At 41.0% G+C, this 26,499-nt stretch overlaps 1 protein-coding gene across 2 annotated transcripts; it reads right to left on the bottom strand.

Moving 5' to 3' along the window:
• Window positions 1-8,270: 8,270 nt before the first annotated feature.
• nap1l4b (nucleosome assembly protein 1-like 4b) lies at window positions 8,271-23,009 on the bottom strand. 2 transcript variants are annotated; one of them, XM_072671336.1, is made up of 15 exons: window positions 22,882-23,009; window positions 21,571-21,621; window positions 20,439-20,535; window positions 18,524-18,665; window positions 17,607-17,690; window positions 16,337-16,468; window positions 15,703-15,774; window positions 15,194-15,333; window positions 14,271-14,416; window positions 14,109-14,128; window positions 13,542-13,661; window positions 12,405-12,440; window positions 12,250-12,297; window positions 11,931-11,963; window positions 8,271-9,087 (listed from the first exon to the last, which is right to left on the bottom strand). In XM_072671336.1, the coding sequence occupies exons 2-14, from the start codon at window positions 21,596-21,598 to the stop codon at window positions 11,958-11,960; spliced, it is 1,071 nt and encodes a 356-aa protein (XP_072527437.1). In that variant the 5' UTR covers window positions 21,599-21,621; window positions 22,882-23,009; the 3' UTR covers window positions 8,271-9,087; window positions 11,931-11,957. The 2 variants fall into 2 exon arrangements, with proteins under 2 accessions (XP_072527437.1, XP_072527436.1); XM_072671335.1 differs by lacking the exon at window positions 11,931-11,963.
• Window positions 23,010-26,499: the final 3,490 nt, after the last annotated feature.

Genomic DNA, 26,499 nt, shown 5'->3' with positions numbered 1-26,499 from the left:
AAAATAGGGATGGAGAGAGAGAAAGAGAGACATAGGCAGTGAGAAAAGAGAAAATAGGGATGAGAGAGAGAGAGAGAAAGAGAGACAGGCAGTGAGAAAAGAGAAAATAGGGATGGAGAGAGAGAGAGAAAGAGAGACACAGGCAGTGAGAAAAGAGAAAATAGGGATGGGAGAGAGAAAGAGAGACAGGCAGTGAGAAAAGAGAAAATAGGGATGGAGAGAGAGAGAAAGAGAAAGAGAGACACAGGCAGTGAGAAAAGAGAAAATAGGGATGAGAGAGAGAGAGAGAGAGAGAGAGAGAGAGAGAGAGAGAGAGAGAGAGAGAGAGGGAGAGACACTGGCAGTGAGAAAAGAGAAAATAGGGATGGAGAGAGAGAGAGAAAGAGACACACAGGCAGTGAGAAAAGAGAAAATAGGGATGGAGAGAGAGAGAGAGAGAGAGAGAGAGAGACACAGACAGTGAGAAAAGAGAAAATAGGGATGGAGAGAGAGAGAGAAAGAGAGACACAGGCAGTGAGAAAAGAGAAAATAGGGATGAGAGAGAGAGAGAGAGAGAGAGAGAGAGAGAGAGAGAGAGACTGGCATTGAGAAAAGAGAAAATAGGGATGGAGAGAGAGAAAGACATGCAGTGAGAAAAGAGAAAAAAAGGATGGAGAGAGAGACACAGGCAGTGAGAAAAGAGAAAATAGGGATGGAGAGAGAGAGAAAGAGAGACACAGGCAGTGAGAAAAGAGAAAATAGGGATGGAGAGAGAGAGAGAGAGAGAGAGAGAGAGAGAGAGACTGGCATTGAGAAAAGAGAAAATAGAAATGGAGAGAGAGAGAGAGAGAGACACAGGCAGTGAGAAAAGAGAAAAAGGGATGGAGAGAGAGAAAGGGAGACACAGGCAGTGAGAAAAGAGAAAAAGGGATGGAGAGAGAGAAAGGGAGACACAGGCAGTGAGAAAAGAGAAAAAGGGATGGAGAGAGAGAGAGAGGGGGGGAGAGAGGGGGGAGGCATGAGAGATGCTCAGGTGAGACAGAAAGAGCGAAAAACAGAAAAGAAAGTAATATAGATTAGAGGGAAAGGGAGAGAGAGAGGGGGAGATGGGGAGGAGAGAGAGAACTGAAAGATAGTGGGTGAGGCGAGACAGAAAGCGAGAGAAAAGGAGAAAGAGAAACATAAGAGGGAAAAGGGACAGATGGGGAGAGAGAGAGAGAGAGAGATACATGAGAGATAATGAAGTGACAGAAAGAGAACGAGAAAAAAGACAGCAATATAGAGGGTAGAGGGAGAGAAGGACAGAGAGAGAAAGAGAGAGAGATACATGAGATGACCATGAGTAAGGCCAGATAGAAAGAGAGAAAAAGACAAGTAAAGGAGCAATACAGGAAAGATGGATATGTGAGCACTCCTATTGGTCTATTCACTGCACTGCACCTTGTCCAGAGCTGGAGAAAATGGGTAATGATGGAAATATGCAGAACAGCATAGACACACATTTGTTCTGCAGTCTGTTGCTGCGGTTACCCAACATGAAAACTAAAGAACAGGCCATCATTAGGCTGAACTATCAATCAATCAATCAATCAATTAATCAGATATTCTACATGAACTTTGTTAAGAAGTTCATGTTAAGAAGCACGATCAGCAAAGAACCAGTGGATGACCAAAGAATGCTTTCATAAAGACAAACCTGAAGAGACCAAGGACACTTTACTGGATGTTGGTATGGGTGTGTCTAAGACTGCAGTAAAGAGAGGGGCAGCCTAACATGACCTCAGGAGATCAATCACAGTATGCAAATCACTGGTAGGCCTCAAGAACAGGAAGACCAGATTACAGCTTGCTAACACTACATAAATAACCCTCTGGGACAAAGTCCGGGGACAACGGCTTGTGGGGGGGAATAAAACTAGGGCTGAGTGATATTAATAATATTCAGTTCCATGATATATTCTAAATATATTAGGCTCTCCATCCTGGCTTTAGTGCAGTACTGTAATGGAAACTTTACTGTAAGTAGTAGTTTGCTAGTATGGACCACGTGATCTGATCACAATCTATATCAGGGTGTTTGCACCTGGCTGTTCATGCAATCAAGTGAAATCCGGACGCGATCCGATCATTAAAAGCACATGTTAATGCCAGGTGTAATCAGGTTCTAAATGTGGACAAGATCCATATCTGATCAGCTCCTAATGTGGTTTGACTGATCTGTTCGTAATCCAATCACAATGCGTCTTGAGGGTGTTTACCCCTGGCTTTTCATGCGGACAAGTGAAAACGGAATGTGATCTGATCACTAAAAGTGCAAGTTAATGGCAGGTGTAATAAGGTTCGAAATGTGGACGAGATCCATATCTGACCATTTTTGAATGTGGTTTGACTGATCCATTCGTAATCCAATCACAATGCGTTATGGGGGTGTTTAGCTCTGGCTTTTCATGCAAGCAAGTGAAATCCGAATGTGATCTGATCACTAAAAGTGCAAGTTAATGGCAGGTGTAATCAGGTTCGAAATGCGGACAAGATCCATATCTGATCGCCTCCTAATGTGGTTTGACTGATCCGTTTGTAATCCAATCACAATGTGTATTAAGGGCGTTTACACCTGGCTTTTCATGCGGACAAGTGAAATCGGATTGTGATCCGATCACTAAAAGCACATGTTAATGGCAGGTGTAATCAGGTTCGAAATGTGCATGAGATCTGTCTCTGACCACTTTCAAATGTGTTTTGAGTGATCTGTTCGTAATCTGATCACAATGCGTCTTCAGGGTGTTTACACTTGGCTTTTTATGCGGACAAGTGAAATCCGGACGTGATCCGATCATCAAAAGCACATGTTAATGCCAGGTGTAATTAGGTTCTAAATGTGGACGAGATCCATATCTGACCACCTCCTAATGTGGTTTGACTGATCTGTTCGTAATCCAATCACAATGCGTCTTGGGGGTGTTTAGCTCTGGCTTTTCATGCAAGCAAGTGAAATCCGAACGTCATCCGATCACTAAAAGTGCAAGTTAATGTCAGGTGTAAACAGGCTCTAAATGTGCACAAGATCTGTCTCTGACCACTACCAAATGTGTTTTGAGTGATCTGATTGTAATCCAATCACAATGCGTCTTGGGGGTGTTTACACTTGGCTTTTTATGCGGACAAGTAAAATCCGAATGTGATCCGATCACTAAAAGCACAAGTTATTGGCAGGTGTAATCCGGTTCTAAATGTGGACAAGATCCATATCTGACCACCTCCTAATGTGGTTTGACTGATCCGTTCGTAATCCAATCACAATGCGTCTTGGGGGTGATTACACCTGGCTTTTCATGCAAACAAGTGAAATCTGAATGTCATCCAATCATCAAAAGCACATGTTAATTCCAGTTGGAATTAGGTTCTAAATGTGGACGAGATCCATATCTGACCATTTTTGAATGTGGTTTGACTGATCCGTTTCTAATCCGATCACAATGCGTCTCGGGGTGTTAACCTCTGGCTTTTTATGCGGACAAGTGAAATCCGGATGTGATCCGATCACCAAAAGCGTCTGGTGCAGGTGTAAACAGCCTCTAAGTGACTAAGTGACTCCTGCCATCAGAAAAGAAATATTTTGGACGAATTTCCAGGACAGTTCCAGTTGTAGAGTCTATGCCAGGTGGCCCAACATCTTCCCTTAATTCATCTGCAAATAAGTAGTTGGTCATGCCACTAAAAATAAAAATCCATCCTGCTGTATGACACGAATACCAATCTATCCATGCAACATTAAGTATGGACATGACTGACTGCTAGTGGAACTGATCTGTTTATCTTTATTGATGATGCGAAAGCTGACGGCAGCAGCAAGACAAATTCCTAAGAGTACAGAAGCATGTTAACTGCTCGAATCCGACCAAATGCCTCAAACCCAGTCAACATCTCTGCTGTGGACGTGAGCGGAATATGTCTGACAGCACCGTGTGAGGAATTTACGCCAAGTGGCAGGTGGCTGATTTCCTCATTCCGCCTCCCATAGGCAAATTCAGTCAATCACAGGCCTCATCTCAGAGAGGGAGAGGGAGGAAGTGAAAGTAGGGACAATGATAATGAAGCAGTGAGGAACAGACATGTTCATCCATCTCTAATTCTGGATCACTTCATTAGGACCCCACTATGTTAGCACGAGTGGACAGCAGAAGTCACCTTGGCGTTTCTACTTTCTATAAGTCACCTGGAGGCCATATGTCTCCCTGATCTCTGATCTGGAATCAGTCTTTGCCTTTCATATCATCACTGCCCAAACAGCACCTTATATCTGCAGCATGCTGACCTATTAGGAGAAGATAAAAATGCTCAATGTTTTAAAGTATTAAGGACTATTTGTGTTCATACAAAGTTCATACAAAGCAAATGTGCTGTTTTCTAATGATTTAGAATAAATAATGAGACACTGTGTTGTTGATACAATAGCATGGAAAACTACTTTGGAACTAATAGTGCCCCCTTGTGGAATAGTCTGCTAAACCGGAGTGAGTGAGTGAGATACAAGCCTGGTCCATGACGACCTTTTATTTTGCATTCTAAAAAGATATGGGTCCCAATACATACAGTTCCCATAACCTTAAAATGACTGGCCCCTAAAAGCAGTACTATCAATCATACTAGAACCATGGCCATGCTTAGACACACAGTTTTCACACATCCAAGCAGTGAACACACTAGCGAGCAAACGCACACAGTGGACAGCCATCACCATGCACCAAGCAGAGAGGGTTAAGGGCTTTGCTCAAAGGCCCAGCAGTGGCAGCTTGCTGAGCCCAGGTATCAAACCCACAGCCCTGTCATCAATAGCCTGTGTGCTCTGACCTCTGAGCCACTACTGGCCCTGAATGCATTCCTGACACAGATGTGCGCACACACACACACACACACACATATAGCTTGACTTGTCCCTTTAGAGAAGTACCACAAATAGAATAGGACTCTCTGGAGCACATAAACAGCTGAATCTATTGGCACCATGTCTAATGCCAGCCATGGACTAGAGCGCACTAAGCTGTGAAGCAGTGGGACGGTGTTCACTGGAATGATGGAATGCAATCAGATCCTCATAGCAATGCTTCAAAATCTGGTAGAAAGCCTTCCTGGACAATAGAGACAGTTACTCCAACAAAAGCAGGATAAACTTATATTTAACACAATGAACACAATGTGCAGGTGTCTCAATACTTTTGTCCAGTGTAATATTATTGAGAGTAGAGGGGTACAAAAAAAAGACAAACAAATTGGGTTGTGCAGCAATGTGACTGCAAGTTCTTGGGGGGTAATGGAGCTTCATCTAGGATCTTTGGGTTAAAGCAGAGTGGTAACGGTGACCTGGACCAGATTACCCAACACCAGTTCCTGACCTCACGAATGCTGCTGTGGCTGAATACCATTAAATCCTACCAACAATGTTCCAATACCCCTTTCTGATGAAGCACTGGATGAGCAGGCGTAGCGTGTAAGACAGTTTTGAGTGACTGCATTATTGTGTTATTCTAAAACATGGACTACAGAACAAAGAAATCCGTTGAAAAGGTGTCTGCCTGGTACTGCAGCCTACTCCCCTCTGTTTGATTCAGCCAATTTGTAACATTCCTCTTTTCTGCTGATCTGGCTCTCCATCCGAGAGGAAATGACATGGCATGTGATTCCTGACACACTCCCTGGTGGAAGATGATTTAAGAGGGCCTGCGGGATACAGAAGTAGAGGATTTACACTGTACATCTGTCAGCATGCTATTTCACCTCTAGGCTATGAGGGATGTTCTGACACAGCGAGAGAACAGGTGAATACATGAGATGATAAGATGCCGGTGGATGATAAGAACATGGCAACGGCTGCATATGTACTACATACAGTACATACACTACTACAATATTTCTAAAGCTTTGTCTTAGCCTCATTATTACTTAATGATATACTGCTTAAAACTAGCAAGTCTTAAGCAAGGCCACTGGTAACTTCTTATTTACAGATGCTGGGCTGTTATACACTTTTCAAGTGTTTTTTTTAGTGAGTGCAATGGTTCCACTAAGAACCTAGGCAACTTGATCATCATTTAAATGGTTAAAATCTTCTTTATCTGGTTAAATCTGATTTCATTCTTTAGAATAACTGGTATCCATCAAATAACAGTACACTGTATCTGGCCTCTGGCAGGAGACTAAATCTAGGCCAAGAACACTTTCAAATTCATAAACGGTTCACCACAGAATCCAGCTCCTGCAGAGGCCGTCCTACCTCCTGCTATAAACACCAGGGAAAACATGACTGAGCTGATGAAAAGAATCAATTAAAGAATAGCAAGGACATATTTTGTATAGAGTAATAATTTTCAAACACCTTTAAATTCTATCATGCTAAAAGTTTAGATCAGCCTCCAGGTCTGACTGACCATCCTTTTAAGCATTATAGGATGCCACAATGAATAATTCTGAACATGTAATAGGTCACAAATGTACTTTATGTGCCAGTCATTGCACTGCCAAGAGTCAACCTCTTCCAACACTGCCCTCTGGTGGTTGTAATGTGTTTATCCACCTACAGGAGGACAATAGAACAAGCCTGCCTTCATAGTTTGTCAGCTTCATTTAGTAATATCTCACTACATCATTTTTACGCCATTGCTTTATGTTTAAACTAACAGGACAAGAAAGTAGCTGCATGCATTTCATCTAGCTGGAACACCTGTCTTGCATCAGTCCCACCAGGTAAGGATTATAGCTACCAATCTCTTGAGATACATCCTTTCCATTTCAACCGTGCATAACATCATCAAAGATTCAGAGAATCTGGAACAATCGCTGTGCGTAAGGGTCAAGGCCGTAAAACTCTACTGGATGCTCGTGATCTCCGGGCCCTTAAACGTCACTGCACCTCAAACAGGAATGCTACTGTCAGGGAAATAACAGAATGGGCTCAGGAATACTTCCAGAAATCATTGTCAGTGAACACAATCCACCGTGCCGTCCGCCGTTGCCAGCTGGAACTCTACAGCGCAAAGAGGAAGCCATTTCTAAGCAAGCTCCACAAGCTCAGACATTTGCACTGGGCCAGGGGTCTTTTAAAATGGAGTGTGGCAAAATGGAAGACTGTTCTGTGGTCAGATGAGTCACGATTTGAAATTCTTTATGGAACACTGGGACGCCATGTCACCCGGACCAGAGAGGACAAGGATAACCCAAGTTGTTATCAACGCTCCGTTCAGAAGCCTGCATCACTGATGGTATGGGGTTGCATGAGTGCTTGTGGCATGGGCAGCTTGCATGTCTGGAAAGGCACCATTAATGCAGAGAACTATGTTCAGGTTCTAGAACAACATGTGCTCCCATCTAGACGTCATCTCTTTCAGGGAAGACCCTGCATTTTTCAAGATAATGCCAGACCACATTCTGCAGCAATCACAACATCGTGGCTACGTAGGAGAAGGATCTGAGTACTGAAATGGCCAGCCTGCAGTCCAGATCTTTCACCTATAGAGAACATTCATCATAAAGAGGAAGGTGCGACAAAGAAGGCCCAACACGATTGAACAGTTAGAGGCCTGTATTAGACCTGAATGGGAGAGCATTCCTATTTCTAAACTTGAGAAACTGGTCTCCTCTGTACCCAGACGTCTGTTGAGTGTTGTAAGAAGAAGGGGGGATGCCACACAGTGGTAAAAATGGCCTTGTCCCAACTTTTTTGGGGATTTGTTGACGCCATGAAATTCTCAATTTTTCAACATATTTCTCCTTTAAAATGTTACATTTACTCAGATTAAACTTTTGATCTGTGATTTGTGTTCTATTCTGAATAAAATATTAGATGTTGGCACCTCCACATCATTGCATTCAGTTTTTATTCACAATTTGTTTAGTGTCCCAACTTTTTTGGAATCCGGTTTGTAGTTAGTTTGGCCTTTTTCCGTTTTGTTGTGGTTTAGCTCAGGTTTGGTAGTCCAGTTTTTGAGGGAGCGGACGTTGGACATCCAACACTGTAAAAAACAACAAAAAAAAAAACACAGACTCAGGCAGCATTAGCTCGTAGCCTAGCTCGAAGATCACTCCGTTTTACCTCACTGCGTACCGTGTTTGAGGAGGGGGGCAGAATTTTATTCTGAATAATGACTAAGCAAGAAAATATATAGCACTTTTATAATAAGGGCAAGAGAAGAGATGCTGAAGGGATTCTTTTGGGAAGCTTAAATCTGCATTATAGTAAATTCAGCTTAAAACCCAACAACAACAATCAAACGCACAACTCAACAACGCTAAACACCTTTTGGCAATATTCATGTTTAATTCTTTAGTAAGCAGTTGGGGCAGTAAAGCAACAGCATCAAATGCTGGGGAAGGGGGCAAACTCCACAGGGCACAGTACATACAGCAGAGAGACAACTCTCTCGCACTCTTGCAAAGGTCCACCAGGGCCGCAAGAACAATCTGTATAGTTGAAAACCATTTATTCAAAAAACAAACAAACAAACAAACAAAAAAAATCATATAAATAACTTCAGATTTAGTGGAACTGGTTTTAAAAAGTTTCTGAATGGAAAAACAACTTTTAAGTGGGTTCAATTTCTTAACAATGGAGAGCGTTCATATGTTCTTGGCATAAAAAACCCTGAGTAAACTATGAGATCAAGTCAAAAAAGTTAAATTAGCTCAATCAACTTTGGGATTGACTTTTCCAGGGTCTCTGGAATGTGTTGTCGGATTTAATTAAAAAAAAAAACAGAAAAAAGAAATCGAGAAGTTTCTAGAACATCAGCAGTTTCCTCAAAATCCAATAACCCACAGCTGTTAATGAAATTTTGTAGTTTTGTCCTGCCCACAGTTCAAACACCCCCTCCTCTGTCCACACAAACATTTCAGTCATTGGAGGGGGATGAAAAATGGGTGGGACAAAGTTTCCAACTAATCATGCAATGTGTTACTCTGTTATTTATTTATTTTTTTTACATTGTTGGTTTGTGAGGACGGCTGCGCTCTGCAAAGATCAGGCCACGCCGAGCAAGTTCCAGTTTGAGTCGCTGTTGGGGGCAGTAGAGGAATCTCTTACTGCTGTTTGCACTCTGCAGGCTGGGCCTCCCCACTCTAGAGAGGGACAGAGAACGAACAACAATTAGAAGATGATCACCAGCCGGGCAGTGGAACTTGCAGAGAATGGGAGGGAGAAAGAAAGAAAGAAAGAAAGAAAGAAAGATTGAAGTATATCTGACACAAAAGAATGGCACAAAACCCAAGACTTATTCAGGTTTACTGTTGTATGGCTCCCAGCCAGCATCTTATAGAGCAGTGCTGCTTAAGGCTGCTTTCAAGTGTGACTTGCATGATAGTTTTCTCCACTCTTATGCAATCATATGATTTTTACTGGGTTTAAATAAAACTGGCCTCTTTTTCAGTGCTGCAATTTAACAGTCCAATAGTCTAGTTGGTATAAAAAAATCCTAAAAAAATAAAGGGAAAAAACATAATGCCGTAACAAGCAACTGAAATGAAAGCGATTCAATTAAAAATACATACATTAGCTAGGATGTTCATAGAAAAAAAAAAAAAACATTTATTTTTAATTTGGCCTACCTTTGTTTAATACCTTTTGAGGCCGGTTTCCCAGACTAAGATTAAGCATAAACCTGGAATACCAAAAAAATAACAAAAAAAAAAAACCCAATAGTGATTTATTACGGACACTGGCAATTTAACAAACCCTAGGCCTACCGTCCCTTGATATTAAGATAATACTTGGCATTTTTAGCTTTAGCACTGAGCATTACAATACTATAGAGATCCTATGGTTATGAAACCTCCTGTACACTGTGCAAGTGACCTTACTGTTTCCATTAACTTTACTATTTGTACAGCTTTGAAATAATTAAAAAAATGACCTTCCTGTCACAACTAAACAAAAAACTGATGTATTCAATTTTCAAATGGTGTCTCCTGGTTTCAACCTTGTCCATAAAACTAATATCATTGGAAAGCAGCAGTAATCCTGCCTTAGGGACCCACTGCTCTAAACCTTTTCAGCTACTATCACACCCAAATACACCTGGGGGAAAAAAAGAGCCCTTCCTGTACTAAATCAGGTGCGTAAGGATAGGCCAGTGGGTCCCCAGGGGCAGGATTAAGAAACACTACAACTGAGAATTAGTAAGTAAGTACAGTAATGTGTCCTGAGAAAGTTCCCAGTCAGCTTAATCAGTGCCACTCTCCTGTTGTTCAGATATACTGTTAAATGGTAGAAAGTGTAAATTTCACCACAGGCAAAACTAATCCGGAAAGAGACTCCCCTCCCAAGTGCGTTCTCCAGGTTGCCCATCTTAAATGTTACTCAGAACTCTGTCGACTAAAGCTCTACTTGGACTTTAGGCCATCGTTAGTGGATCACAAAGACCCCATTTCCACCTGGTTACTTCATGCATCTTAATTATCTGGATAATCCCTGTATATGGGCAAGCCACATAAAAACACACCGATACAAACCCGACCACTCAAACCACCTCAGAAGGTCGTCTGGGACACATTTAAGCCACGTTATAGCAGTGTAAACACATCCAAGGCCCAATCAATACCCACAATCCCTCCCAGTGCAAGCGAAACACCAGTAATAATGGGAGCCCAATGTGCAAATTTCAGTCTGACTAAATGCAAATGCATTTGACTACCGAGTGTAAAAGCATGTGGCTAAAATCTTATTAGGATACAATCCAGATACTAGTCACATGAAGTGACCAGGTGTAAACAACCATTATGCACGAGGCTGCACAGTTCACTAATCATGTAGCTCTGCTAATATACAGAAATGTAAGATTTTTTTTATCAAATTGTGTAATATCTGGGCCTGGACAGTATTTTCTACACCAGATGTCATCCAGTTCTCCTCCTAAAGGACCAGATTTCAGAAATGTCTTCTCTCTAATGACCATAAAATATAGCACATTGAAGCAACAATATGGAAAACTGACATTTCTTTCTTATGGGCTCCTCCTACAGTCAGGGAGTGTAATTCGTGCTTTGAGCCACCACTGAAGGTTGCAATTTTGTGGACGAGCTGAGACATGCAGAACAGTCACTGAAAGTGAAAGAAGCATGTAGACTGAATTTTATACCAATGTGACTCGGGTTGTGCAGTTATCAGGAGCCTTCTTTTGCCTAAACTGTTACATACTGAGGTTAGCAGCATGCTGAACCCTGAGTAGCAACGACAGAGATGGTATTCTCCCTATTACAGGTCAGAGGAGTGTCACAATTTTAAAGCTGCATTTTTTAAGGCCAAAATGCTCCATAGTGTTGCTTTAATGATCAGGTTTAGTAGGTGTGTTCGTTCAGGAAAATCATGAAACTGTTCTAGACTCGTAGCTTATTTCTTTGTTTACTCCTTATTATTTTTTATGAAGAATACAAGAGTACAAGTACAAATGTACTAAACTACCTGCCTATGTATGGATTCAGTTTCCCCTTAAGAACCCAAGAAGGAATTGCTGCTAGTAGGGTAGTATTTGATGCAACCAAAAATGGAGATCTTTGAACAGTTATGAAAATGATCATCTAAGAGAGCAATCACTGAACCTTTGCATTTCATCTTGCTCTCTTACACATTCAAGTTGAACAATTCCAGCATTGTAAGGTTACATTTTTTCAGCAATTCCTCATTGGGCTATTTATAACAGCAGGTTGCAGGAGTAGAAAACATATCACATAGGCCTTGTCCAGTTCTCAAATATAACAAACACTTTCTAACACCACAACAAAGCCTGGACAAGGCCTACTTCAGACACACCACAATAAAGGAAACAGGAATGGGCATATACCAAGAATTGAAACTAAATGGGGTTAACAGTCATAAGAAGAGTATAGTGGATAGGACATGAAAACACAGGAGCTAGAATAAAGGCAGAGGGCCAGAACTGAATGAGCTCATGACATTTCTTTCTTACCTAGAAATGTATGAGGTGAGAAATGACTTATGCCTGTATTTGGGGGAGAGGAAGGGTCAAGAGTGGGGGGAGAGGAGGAAAACAACCAATCACGGTTAAATCATCCCACAACATTAAACAAACTGGAGATGGTTGTACATTTCAAAAACACAAACAGCATAGCAGACAAACAGAAATAAAAGCCTGTAGTATTGACAAATATTCAAAAACACATGCATGAGACAGTAGGGATGTGCACTTTGACTCATTTGGATTTTCACGCAAATTAAAATGGAAATGCTAATTAAAAGGGAAACTGTAGTTACAAATGAAAGCCAACCTTAGAATCTCCCTCTTCCTCCTCTTCATCCATTTCATCATCTTGGTCCTGTTTCACAAAAACGTGTATTATCCAACACACTAAAATATCTTTAATCGTTGCTTAATTAGCCTAGTTATGAGTTAAGAAATAAAAGGACATGTATGTAAACTTACCTCCTCTTCACCCTCATCAAGCTCTTCTTCCTCAAACTGAAAACAAACAGACAAAATAAAATGCCTGCCATAGTCCTACACATATTCATAATGTCCAAAAAGTGTAGCACTGTCACAGCATCCCAACACACAAGCACATGTGAATACAGTAACAGCCAATCAACAACCTTTTCTGTTTTAAATAAATGCCCAATGCTCAGGACCTGTTAAATATCAGAATCAAGGCTGCAGTTTTTTTATAAAAGTAGTACTACTCTTAGCACTAAATCCTGGAATAAATCATCTGGAATAAATAAATAAATAAATAAATAAATAAATGGTGCATGAATGATATGAATGAGGCAGCAAATATAACATCATCCATCAAAACAACAACAACAAACAAACAAACAAATAAATAAGCAAACAAATAGATATACAGGCAGTTCCAGCATTTGACTGCATGGTGTTGAGCTTTGACCAATTCTTTTAAAACATGGCCCAACAGCAGAATGTACTCAGTCATTTTAAAACATTAGTTATCGAACATTTGGTATTCTCTGTTAACATGCTCAGAAATCCTTCTCAAGGACGTCCTGTGCTTCTCAATAGCAGCAATTTCAGCTTCTTTACAGGAACATTTGCTGTAAAACTTCAAAATTGTCTAACGGTGATGTAGAGATTTCAAAAAAAGCTTACAAAATTGTTCATTAATTGTAATCGAGGTAAAACTGCTTCGTGAGTTTGTGAAAATTATCTGAGATATTGATTTGAGGTCATATCGCCCAGCACTATGGTGAAGGGTTATCAATTTCTAATGACATATGCAAATGAGAATACTTTGTTTCTCTATGACTAATGTTACTATAGAATCATTTCCTTTGAATGTCAGGGTAAATATGGCCCATAATCTCAATCAAATTTGCCCACAACTGTGCTATCTGCTGCCTGGGCTGGAGGCACCGTGATAGTTTTTCAGTGAGATCGGAATGTATAAGGCTATTTTATTATGAAGCTGTTTCACCAGATTAAGAATACAAATTTGAGTCAAGTATATATTTCTATACATCTGCTTGCTCAAAATGGTCGCTTGCGAGACAATACCAAGCAGGAACATCTAGACTGGAATGAAACAGTACATGAGAAAGAATCACTTACGCTCTCATCATCCTCTAGTGCCTCCCCAGTGAAGTACAGCACAGCTCTTGGTACTATTCTCTCTCTGAAGAAATGACCGATTTCAAAATCTGTGGCTAGAGTGAACTCAGAATCTTCATCCTGTCAAAGCACATTAAAAGGAAACAAGTTAAACATAATACTGTCTCTCAAACTCAAACCTAGGTGCAGTTGTTGTTAATACACTGCTGCAGAAGAACACCGGTACTGTGCATCTCCTTTGTGTCATCTCCTTTGAGAACTCACTGGTCACTCCATTTAGAGAAGCTCAAAGCTTTGGTGTAGTCATCGATGATCAGTTATCATTCTCAAGTCATGTGGCAAATCTGCAGATTTCTCCTGTACAACATCTGGAAAATTCAACCCTGCCTCTCTAGAGAGGCCACCCAGATGCTCGTTCAGTCTCTTGTCATCTCAGGACTTGACTACTGCAACTCTCTTCTGGCTGGTCTCCCTTTGTCCACGGAAGACGTGCCTTTTGAAATTGTACAAAATTGCACCATACATAAGGCTTTATCTAAATTGGTAAAAGCACGTAAACAGACTTACCAGTTCCACATCTGGGGAAACTGTAAGGGGTGGGATAGGGGAGGAAAAAAACAAAAACAAAAAAAGTTATATTTTACCACAGGCAAGCAAACATGACTAACCCTTATCTTTTCTATGTCTGCTCTTTAAAACAAGCACACATTTCAGTTATAATTTTTTCACCTTTAATTGGGCTGAAGAAGTTGAAAAAGGAGTCTGTGGGAACTTGCTTAGTCACCGTCCTCACAATGCCTCTGCCCTTGTGCTTCTGTTTCTTCTTAATTGTTTTGACTGTGACATCTTTGCCTTTGTGCCAGTCAATCTCACATCTGCGACCAGGAGAAGAGAGGAAAATGACAGGCTGTTTAGACTCATTTCCCACGGCTGCCTCTAATGCACAACAGTAGAGTTTTCATTGATTTCTCACATCTATTCAGGGGGGGCAAGAGCTTAGTTTAGCCAGATAATCTGAGCCCAGAGTCTAGCCTGTGCAGTAAGAGAAGAGCTTAAGACAGTCTTCATTGTTGGGCTTAGGTTATCTGGCTAGCTGACAAATCCCAGAGCTACTGGCCCATGGTCATTTACTTTACACCAAACAAATTTAGTCCAGTTTGGAACAGAGGAGATCTGATGAGGCTAAATATTTTGTATTAGGGATGGGCATAGTTATTTGAAAACATGGATAGCCTACTCTTAATATCTGTTTATTTAAAGCAACACTAAAATACCAGCTTCAAAACCTTCAAAAACCATCCGTTCACAATGTGTGCACCATTATATACATCTCAAAAATGAAATTACCCTGCTGCATTTTACAGTAACTGGTAAATCACCATGAAACACAGTATAACTTATTATTTGGGGCATTTCTAAATAAAATGGCTGACCGTACAATGTGTTTGGCAAATCATCACTGTGCACATTGGGTAGCAATGAATTGTGAACACAAGGATAAATCGACTGAAAGCTTTTTGAAATATATGCATTTAATTTCTGTTTAAAAAATCTCAGGGTATCGAACAGCACATAAAGCCTGAGCCTGGAAGTAAATGGCATTTACCTTTTTCTCATCTCTCTCACAGACAGACAGACAGACAGACACATACCCCTCACAGTCGATGATCTCTGGCCCTTCAAACGAGAATGGATCGTCAGAATCCGGTTCAGACTTCATCTTGTAGACTTTTGTGAGGATGGGGTTCTTGAAGTAGTTGTTAGGTTCAAAGTGAAATTCTAATGTGAAACTCTGCCAAAAGGAGATAAAACCCACAAAGGCATTCATAAACACCTACACTCTCACTGGGTGTGCTGTAAACATCCCTGCAGAAGGCCACCATGAGTGAAAATGTGTAGTTTTATTTGAAAAAGGGGGGAAAAAATCTGAATGGCATTCAAGAGTGGAATTTATCGTAGATCATAGTAATGATTGTTGGAAAGCCATGTCTTTAAACAGAGGTTCCAACTCACAGTTGAAAAAAACCTTGGACTAGGACAGCGTCAATAGGAAGGAAGTTACGCTCAAGTTATCTTTCGCACATATTTCGCATATCATGTATATAAAGATATAGCCTCTTAAACCAACAAAATAGATAAGTTTAAAACGTTTCATCCATACCATAGGTTCATCTGGACCAGAAAATATCACTTTAATATCTTGTAGATGTCTAAGTATTGGCTCATCATGTTCCTGTGGAGAGAAAGAAAACTTTACTGACTGGCAAGTAGTAGACTAACGTTGCTGTTTCTATATATTTTCAATGACAGCTCCAGCATATTTGTCTTATCATAATGTGTTACACTTCAAATGTTACCAACTAATAATAATAATAATAATAACAAAAACAACTCTAAAGTGGACTCTTGCAAACACACCTTAAAATACATTAACTATACTCACAACAATACACCCTTATAAAATATATAGACCAGATTAGTGAGATCACAATATTGGACAATCACCACCCCACCCCATCAGTCCAAAGACCACCGTTTCCCAGGTTCTGTACACCCCTTTAGCCCAAGCCTGGCATTAGGCATGTTGCCAACAGCTGCAGGTTTATCTGCTCCAGAGAGTCCTATTCTACTGCCAACACTACAGGTACTGGCCAAGCCGTGTGTGTGCATGCGCATTTGCTCATCCGTGTCTTAAAGCAGCGAAATGTATTCATCAGAAGGGGTGTCCAAACATTTGGACACATTGTACTCCAACTATGAAAAGGCACCGAAACAGAGGAAGGTCACTGGCTCACCTGAAGCATGTCACTTAGCATGTCCACACTGCGGAAAATGGTGAGCCAGAATTCCGGAATTCCTTTGGGGTTCTCCTCGGCAGCGGCCTCCTCTTTCGGCTCCTCTATAGAGGCTTTCTTCTGCAGCTCGTCCTGAAAAAGGGCAACCAGGCTCAGATTACTACCTTACTCTCCAGCACAGAGAGAAGGATACAGTCCTTTGCGGCAACAACCCATAGGTAAGAGAATCAGGCCCTCCACCCCTCCATGTAATTACATTCGCATACAATATAACAGACACAAAAGCCCACCAAAAGTTCATTCAGATTGACACCAATTCATTCAGGTGGAACAGGTGTGAACAAGGGTGAACACTGCTGATGTCAGTAATTAAGTGATGCACTGATCATATTTACTAAATAAATAAATAAATAAATAAATAAATAAATGGCTCAACAGCACTGAACACAACGGCAGATCATTATACATTGGGGCCCTAAGGTAATTCTCTTTTTCTCAGGGGTGCCCCTGTGAGTTAATTCCCATCCGGATCAACCATGTCTGTGATTTTCCTCTGTTGTCCTCTGAGAAAATTACAAGCTGAATTACCTATTGTTTTTCACTAAACTAATAGTACAAAACTTCCATCTGAATTCACATCTCTGTATTTTTCCAGGCAGACGTTGCCCTGCGTCAGGAGGGGGGTGGGGGTGGAGGTGTTTGGCCACTGCTGTGCACCGAATTTAGTCTTCGAGCGCACATAGTTGAACAGCAAATAATTAGTCTGGAGCTCCTCCAGTGGGTAGTAAATCTTTCTAAATCACTAAAGAAAAACTGGAAAACCAATAACAGGACTCCCCAGGGGAGCATCTGAGTGTACTTTTAAGGGTTTTTAATAAGTCAGTCCTCTTTGGCCAAAACAACAGCATTATCGATGGCATCGCTTAGCAAAAAAACCCAAAGTGACCGGAAAAGTGTGAGCTGGGTGCGCAGCTACGTAGCTACGTGTCTGATTTGAATCATGGCCAATTGCCCGAACCTCATTAAAACACGAACAAACGCAAATTCAATGTCGAATTTGACCAAATATTTCCAGTCTTTACCTTTCAGTACTAACAGCAACAATCAAACTAAATACACATGCAGCCGAAAAAAAAGAAGTGTAATGGTGCAATGCTCAGCCAGCTAAGGCTTGTAGAAAGCAGCTGAGCAAAATCTCTCCAGCATCGAAACCAAAAGGAGGAAACTACATGTGGAAGCACTGTAAAGGGTGTAATACTGCACCACTTACTGCCAGCTCTTCGTCCTCGTGGTCACTCTGCCATTCACACTCCTCATCTGTAGGTTCCACTGTGCCCGTTACTATGTCTTTCCTCTGAAGAGAAAAAAAAAAAAAAGAAAAGAATGGAGAGAATGAAGTGAAATAAAACAGCACAAATGGTGAACTTAAAGAGCCTAAAACTCAACTGAAACTGTGTAAGCTGATGAGGAGAAAAGCCTGAAAGCCTAGTCAGCGTGTTTAGGGAATTAGCTCTTTTTTTGGGCTGCAGGCATGCAGCCCAAAAAAATCCTTTGCCCAAATTTCTCAAAGAGGCTTCATAAAAAACACAGGAAAGAGTAACGGTTTGAAATCTACTTTACAGTGCATGGAAAATGTCTCCTTCCCTTTAAGAACAATGCCCATCTATTCTAAAGCTAAATCACATCTGTGCATAACATTAACACACAGGATGATGCATAAGCCTACACACAGTTAGGGAAAATAAACTGGAACAGTCCACTTTGCATAGCAGACAAAAAGAAAATCCTACTCCTACTTCAAATACTAAATTTTAATAGACAACTTACTGATTCCACCAACTATTCGACATGTAAAAGTCTAATAAAATTTTTGAATTTATTATACCATAGTCAGTCGTTCAGTATACGTTGGAATTAGATTTGGGCCACATTAACAAGAGTATATTCCAAGTCATTTCGACTAACCAACACTTCATGAGATGTTCTCACAATTCAAGCTGGAGTCAATCTATTAAAAAGTTTAATTGCATTAATCACAACAATATTCTGTGATTAATGCTAGATAGCGTGTTAATTTTAGGGTGGGAGAACACACACACACACACACACACACACACACACACACACACACACACACACACACACACACACACACACTTTAATGCTTTCGATACAGTGAGTGCTTGCCTTGTCAAACAGTGGTTGATAGAGTGCAGCATACTTTCTCTCCAGTTCATGCACCTCCTCGTAAAATTTGGCTTCTATGTGTGCACTCTTGACTTGTAGATTCTTTAAGGCATTGACTCTTCTCCTGACGGATGAGGGTAAGCTGCAAGAGACAGAGAAGACATGTTTTGAGCAGATGGGCGTCCACTTTTGCACAGCTGGGCTGGTCTGCTTCTCTGTTCTCTGGGGCACGCAGATGGGTCTGAAGCAAAAGCACTACTTTATTGCAACTCCATACTTATAGGATAAAAGTTGTGTACTACAGTTCTTTACATCACAGTTTGTGGCCCATCACATATATTATATCATATCATATCATATCATAAAATATACATACATACATACATATATATATATATCACACACAAACGAAATGCAGTGTCTCAACTAGTGCTGCACCAATACCAATACGGTATCGGTAACAGTGCCAATACTGGCGCTTTTTAATGAATTTTTTTAACATAGCAAATTTTGGTTTGCATACTTTATGAAACCAACTTTTAAACAAACAGTAAACAGCCAGTCACAAATAGTTATTACCATTAAACAGACATTTAATGGAAACTTTTAGCACTTTAAGCTGATTTTTAGCAGCTTGTTTTAAGGCCACACACAGACGGTTAGTATTTTTTTTTACATAGAGACCTGTACTTTCAAAGAAATGTGAATTTTAAACAGCAAATAAAAAGCTGTTTGGTTGAGCTTAGCAAGATTATGCTTCCCTACTTGCTCACTGCATTGCGGCAATTTTTATTATTTCATAGCTCTGAAACGTTTCAACTGTGCAGTTATTGAACCAGTTCATGCAGTTCATTTTAAGGATTATCAGGATGTACAGCCATATATCGAGTATTATACTGGCTACTAATACAGTATTGGTATCAGAAAGGAAAAAGTAATATCAGTGCATCCCTAGTCTCAACACAATGCATTTGGTTTGATAAGGCCAAAATAAGGGCTGCCTGAATTTGTGACTTGAAATCATACTTTAAATGTTAATGTATTCATGTATGATCCTTGGCTTCATCTTAAATGCTTGTGTATTAGGTGCATAATGAAGCACATAGCGCTGATTTGACACTATTTTTAATTCTGAGGTATATACTTGATTTGATATTTAAAAATGCTTCATAATTTGATACTTATTCAATTTGATATTCAAAAACGTTGAGAATTACACGGATTTGTTTGGATCAGAAAAATAAACGTTCTCTAAAAATAAACTAAAAACCTGTCACGTCCCCTATACAAAAACAAACAGATGTAGAATTTATAATTGATTCACAGGTGCATAACAAAAGCCCGTCCACCTCCTCACCCACTTGACACTGACGGGCTAATTTTGACTGATGACAGTGTCTTCCGTGAAACATGACCCTCAGAAAAAACTGAGGGGAGCTTTGGCAACAAAGTTTTACATTTCCATACACTGTTTCATGTTTTTATGCACTAAAATAGTTACACCCTTTATTTTTCAGAGAGTGGCTTTGCAAAATAAAGAATAAAAATAAAACCAATGAGAAATCCTTTTGGACCACTGTTCTTACTACGCATATGCGTGCAGGGAAATGACACCGATAGGGTGGAAAAACAGGCTGTTCTATACAAATACGACTACAACAACAACAACGTTGTTGAAAAGCACTCTATCCGTTAAGACTGTTGTCAGACTAGTTCAACAACAATAATAATAATAATGCTATCTGTCTTTCATATTAAAAGCAGGTGAAACCTAAGAAGTACTAGTACTAATGTAACAGCTGCCCATCAATCACTCGAAATCACCATGAACTTACTGTGGCTTTGAAAACCTGGACCTCACCCCTCCCGAAGTGAGGCACCAGTGTCTGTTAAACATAAAAAAGCCAGTACTGACCTGTCCATAACAGAAGGAGTGTGTGTGACGCTGTCTAGTCTGTCCTGTAGAGCGGCCAGGGCCTGTGGGTTCTGCATCACTTGGTCTCCCACCTTACCTGCAGGTATAGAGTACGGTTACCAGCAACCAAAAGGAAACAGCTCACTTAGAAATGACCACACTTCTAGTTATCCATTAGTTTTGAGAAATGAGCAAACGTACTCAAACGTATCTGACTGCTTTTATTGTACTCGGGTGTGTGTGAGTGAGGCTGGTTAGCCTTTTAAATGCCTAATACCGCACAAATAAAAGCCGGATCCTTTGTGAAATAATTAGGATGACTTAGGATGACAAAAATACTGCTCTTATACAGACTGGAGGCTGAGAACGTTTACTGGAGGTTCACATTTATGGGTTTTAAGATAAGGTGCATATGTTTGTCCTCTGCATTTTACCCATCTGTGATAGTGAACTAGGGGCAGTAAGCACACACACACCCAGAGCAGTGGGCAGCCAACTCCAGCATCCAGGGAGCAGAGAGGGTGAAGGGCCATGCTCAAGGGCCCCAACAGTGGCAGCTTGCTGAGCCCGGGTTTCGAACCCACAACCCTGTCATCAATAGCCCAAAGCTTTACCCCAGTGGTGTGCAACACAGAAGCACATGCAAAATACTTTCAGCCTTTTGTTTTTAAGCAGAAATTGATCACAAAAGCCCCCTCGTGAGTGCTATTAACAGAGGTGGCCCATTTCCTAAAAACTAACTAACCAGCCAGCAAGAGATCATCCTCAGCTCAACTTAATACAGTACACCCTGCAACGATGCCAGGGCGTCCAGATTTCAAAGATATCTCCACATCTGTGTGGAAGACGGATTGGAGGGAGGGGATCTAATTGCTGTAACGTCTTGGCAGCGTAATATCAAGTTTTCATGAAACTTTTAAGCTGAAACTGTACACTGGCCCTCCTCAGAATGCCATCTCGGTATAATCATTCATAGGGTAGCCAGCTTAGCTACCTCGCAGAAGAAACCACTGTCCACCAGCTGATGAATTTTTCAGCAGCCAAGACAGCAAAAGAATGGTCTGCTCTTTTCCACAACAAGCAGCAGAGACAATTGGGGATCTGCTGGAGGGATCACAGTTACGTTACCTACCTTTGGCTTCGTTCTTGTCGCCCTCCATCTCGTAAGCACAGCTCAAATGTTCTGTGAAGGGGGACAAACACGTTATGAACTGAAGCATTATTTGTAAAATGGCTTAAGGCTGGTAAGCCAGGTGTGGCAGACTAACAAAAGTCCTGCAACAGTAAATGCTCTTACCACTCTCACCAAGCTTAGACCTGAATCAGCAGCGCACTAAAAAACAACCGCCAAACATTATTTAGATAGCTACTCAGATTAACAGACTGCCTATTTGTTACAATGGCGGCCGGAATACCTTCACACACAGGAAAGATACACTGAAAGGGCTATTTTACTATACTACTGAGTGATGGTTATGTAGCTTATTTTTTTTAAAGCTTTTTTGATTAAAAACTGTAATGTTTTGAAACGCGAGGATCGCTGGGCGTGCGGGGAAACTGCTAGCGCAACCCGATGACGCAATTCGGCTAACTTAGTTAGCTCGCTAGCTAGCAGTTAGCTCGCTAGCATAACAGCTCCTAGCTGGGGAAGCTCGCTAGCTACCCAAACCCAGCTTGACACACACATTGCTGTATTTAGCATTTAGTATTATGATTTTCTAAACCTGTCAGTTTAATATTACGCAAAAAGACATTATTGCAGCACATATTTTACACGCGGAATGCGGTGGCTGTGTGCAGGTAGCAAGCTAGCAAGCTAGCTAGCTAGCTAGCTAACATCGACTAAACAGGCGCTGGGCGGTGCCAGAGGCTTTCGCGGAGGAGCTCGCTGCTCAAATTAGCCACCAGTGGACTGTGCCCAGTTTGCTGGCTAACTGGTTATAAATTGGTTTAAAAAGTGGCTGGATGTCAAAGGCCAACACATAGAGAGAATAACTGACCTCATATACGAAGTGTCAACACCATGGTCGACACGCAGGTTAGCTATCTATAGCTAGCTAGAGCTAACGAGAGCCTGCTCGCCAGTGAAATTACAGCTAGCTAGCGGACCTGCTTCAGCGTGTTATCCGCTAGCTATGTTATTTGTACTCCGACACAAGAGCAGTTTGGACGGTAGTCAGTGAAATTCCCAGCTACATTGGTGTGATCTGGGATGCAGGGGAGTTGGCAGTGTTGTCTGACAAAGCCAGCTAGATGGATATCGAGGCGACCGACAACATTAGCCGGCGAGAGAGTCGCGACATAGGCGCCCTTACGCAGCAAAAAGAGGAAAACAGCTACGTGACACACAGTGCAGCGAGTAACGGAGCCGGCCTTAACTCAGAGAACCGACTTGATTTGGACATGGTCTTTATGTTCGATGGTCGCTAGCTAGCTAACTTACCTTGTCCAGAGCTGTTTTCGTCCACATTGGCAGTTTCAGTGAAGTGGGCTACTTTGAAGCAATGCTAGACCCCATTGGGTCCGGCGTCCCAGTAGCGCCGCCTTAACGAGACGTCAAGTACCAGCGGAATTCACCATCCGAGTAATCTCCAACTTACCACACTTGGGAGGTACTGCTCTGGAAAAAACACTTCCAGCTTCAATTTAAGAAGTTTAAAATATATAAGATAAGATAAGATGATCCTTTATTAATCCCACAGTGGTGAGATTCTCAGGGTCACAGCAGAAAAGAGACAATCAGATGCAAAAACGTTGATAAATGACCAATATATGCTCTATATAAATAATATGAATTATAAATAAATTATAAATACAATATTATTTACAGATAATTGCAACTGAATCTTAATAAATTAATATATAAATAAATAAATAAATACAATATTATTTACAGATACAATATTATTTACAGATAATTGCAACTGAATCTTAATAAATTAATATATAAATAAATACAATATTATTTACAGATACAATATTATTTACAGATAATTGCAACTGAATCTTAATTGCACATGGAGTGGCGGGGTGGGGGGGGGGGGACAGTCCCGTGCCCTCACATACTGTGGTCGGTTGGTGATGTAGTCCAGTATCCAGTTCAACAGGTGACTGTCCACTCCACAATGTCTCAGCTTGTCCTTGCTTGTCCTTGCTTGTCCTTTAGGAGCCCTGGCTGTATGGTGGTAAAAACACTGGAGAAATCGAAGAAGGTGATCCTCACAGTGCTGCCGGGCTTCTCCAGGTGAGAAAGAGCTCTGTGTAGAAGATAGATGACAGCATCATCCACCCCGACACCAGGCTGGTAGGCAAACTGAAGAGGGTCCATGAATGGGCTTACCAAAGGGTGGATGTATATATATTTATATGTATAAATATTATGAATTTTTTACTAGTATTCTCTTACTGCCATGTTTCACACAGTCCCTCAATTTCACAGGCTGAAATGATATTGGCCAAATGAACAGTAGATATAGCCTGCAAGTGGCGATCTGCGGGGTCCAAGCATTGTATTTACTGTTGAAGCACTCTCTAGAAAACATTATATTGGATTCTGCTTGAGTTCACACTTGTGAAGTTTCTTTAAAATTAGTTGAAATGGCTTGACTTGACATGACATGATTTTCAAAAAGTGGTTGGACGTACATACAAAAGTTATCAAAAGGTCAAGGATGCAGCATGCCAACATTTCATCTTGCTCAGACACGTGGTTGTTAAGAAATATTAATAGATGAATGTGATTTGGTGCAGTTACACCAAAGTTTCACAAGCTTGTAGTCTAGCCCCCCAGGCTACAAGCTCGTGAAGTTTCATAATGAAAGCGTTTTAAAGTCAGTGGCCTACGTCTCTTAATATTCAGCAGGTATTAGAGACTGGCGTATGAAACTGATTGATGTTGACTAAACAATTCTGTACCTATCAAATGACTGCTGAAAGCTGACTGTCTAGGGGTGGCCGTATTGGCCATATTGGTCGAAGCATGAAGTTATATTTACAAATCACTTCTAAGTATGGGGTATGAAGCTGCACGCCAAATTGATCTTGATCCGACCAGCAGATACTTAGAAACAGTGATGGGAACGTTACAGAGTTAAGTGTGAACATAACCTAGCAGCCCCATTGCATACATGCCTGTGAAGTTTTGCTTCTACCGTCCATGTTCAAGAGTGAGGCGTAGAATAGGATTTGTAAATGCATGTGGCTAAAATCTTATCAGTATACAGTCCAGATACTAGTCACATGAAGGGGCCAGGTGTAAACTGAGGTTTCCAACATTTTGAGAAATCCATGGCATGAAAAATTGAATCTGTTTGTTCATATAAAAAAGGGCATAACCAGTAAAGGCCATTACAACGGATTGACAAAGGCAAGGCATAATATTTGTAAGATACAAGTTATAACATGTTTTATGCATTTTTTTTTACTTGTGTCTAATGAAAAACATGTATCTCCATTTTTGCAGTTTTCTACTTTTCTCCATGGTTTGAACCCTGTAGCTGCTTTTGTACACAATGTGAATAAGTCTGGATGAATAGACCAATAGGAATGCTCTAAAATGACTTGGAATAAGCTCTTATTTTACACTGACTTCAGAACATTTTCATTATTTTGGAGATGCATGTTTTTCAACTGTGTCTCTATGTAATGTGTATCTCAATTGAATAGCTAATGTAATAGCAAGTAATGACCTGACATATATACTGTGTGTAATGTGTCAAAATGCATTTCTACCTTCAAATAAATCAGAGTACCTTTAGATATGACTGTAAATACTGTACTGAGAGGAACAGACCAAAAAACAGCAATAATCCTGAAAAATATGAATAAACAGATGCTGATCCTTTTTGGCTGTTTAAGAAGTTGAGCTTTCCATTACTAGTGAAACAGAGAAGCATGGATTTGAGATATGTTCACTGGTACTGCTACAAGGGCCTCTCCATGGGAGTTTGGAAGGAAAAAACAAAGGAATTTCAACATGGGATTGAATTTTATAATTTGATAATCACTGTGCGAGTACAGTAAACAATACTATTGCATAAAGTTTCCAAAAAAGACTGCAGCTCTTCACATCAGTTAACCTTCACAGGTTCACAAGTTAGGCATATCCGAGGTTGTTGATGCTGTTGCCTCAAACAAGTCATTTACATCCGATCTAAAGGCACCTACTTTCATCCAGCATTTTCTTAATTAATGGTTCAAAAAAATGGTCAGAGAAAGTCGTGTGTTTTGGCCTGTCGCTACCTGCGAGGGGGTTCAGCTTTTCCACACCGGTTGCATTGAGAGCAGAGGACCTGAAAATTCCCCTTTGTCTTGTAAAGTAGCTCTCATGCATCTCTCATCTCTCATGCATGTCTCATGTTTGGAGGAGCCAACTGTGAGAATTGAGCTGGATTAAGAGAAGAGCTGCCCTAGGCTGGTTTAGTCCATCCAGTCATTAGGCCTATCAGTTCTTCTGTGATGTGCTCGTTGTCTCCCACACACAACTGAGACATTCTCCACCACAGCAGTCATCCCCCTGTGTGACCACACCGGTTTCAGATCTGGCTACATAGCTGGATCCTGTGAAGCAATAGTTCTTAACTCTAGTCCTGAGGATCCAGTGCCCTGCATTGTTTCAAATGTTCTCCACCTTAGCACACCCAGTGTAGCCCATGAAGGGCCTTGGTAGTTACCTGATAAGTTGGATCAGATCAGATAGGGGCGGTGAATACAGTGAAATTGTGCAGAGCAGTGGGTTCCCAGGACGGGAGCTGAGATCTACATCTTTACTGAAAAAATACACCACGGTGAGGATTAAACAGCAGTGAATGGCGGTACTGGCTTGGGCTTGGTGGCATTTGTTTCTTGCCAGCCTGCCTTTCAGATGGATTTCTTTGTTTAGAGCAGTCTGATAGAAGCATTGAATCAGTGGGAAGTGGCCTAGGCTGATGGAACAGGCTGTGAAGCAACAACAACAGCAGCCAAGCAGATTGTCCACCTTGTGTTGAGGTCATGCAAGGTCATGCAGCACAGATTTTCCTATCAATGACATGCGATGCCACAGCCATACATGGCCGGGATT

This window comes from Salminus brasiliensis, chromosome 25 (genome assembly GCF_030463535.1).
Source record: "Salminus brasiliensis chromosome 25, fSalBra1.hap2, whole genome shotgun sequence".
NCBI classification, from domain to species: domain Eukaryota; kingdom Metazoa; phylum Chordata; class Actinopteri; order Characiformes; family Bryconidae; genus Salminus; species Salminus brasiliensis.
This window is presented reverse-complemented; position numbering and strand designations above follow the sequence as displayed.

Bases quoted from the DNA above. Each gene is read 5' to 3' on its own strand.
- nap1l4b (XM_072671335.1), bottom strand. From the start codon at position 21,598: ATGGAGGGCGACAAGAACGAAGCCAAAG. The intron at 14,129-14,270 runs GTGAAAAAATTA...CACCCCTTACAG, and splicing joins CTTCTTCAGCCCAATTAAAG to TTTCCCCAGATGTGGAACTG. The intron at 9,088-12,249 runs GTTGGCTTTCAT...GTCCCTCTCTAG, and splicing joins AGGAAGAGGGAGATTCTAAG to AGTGGGGAGGCCCAGCCTGC.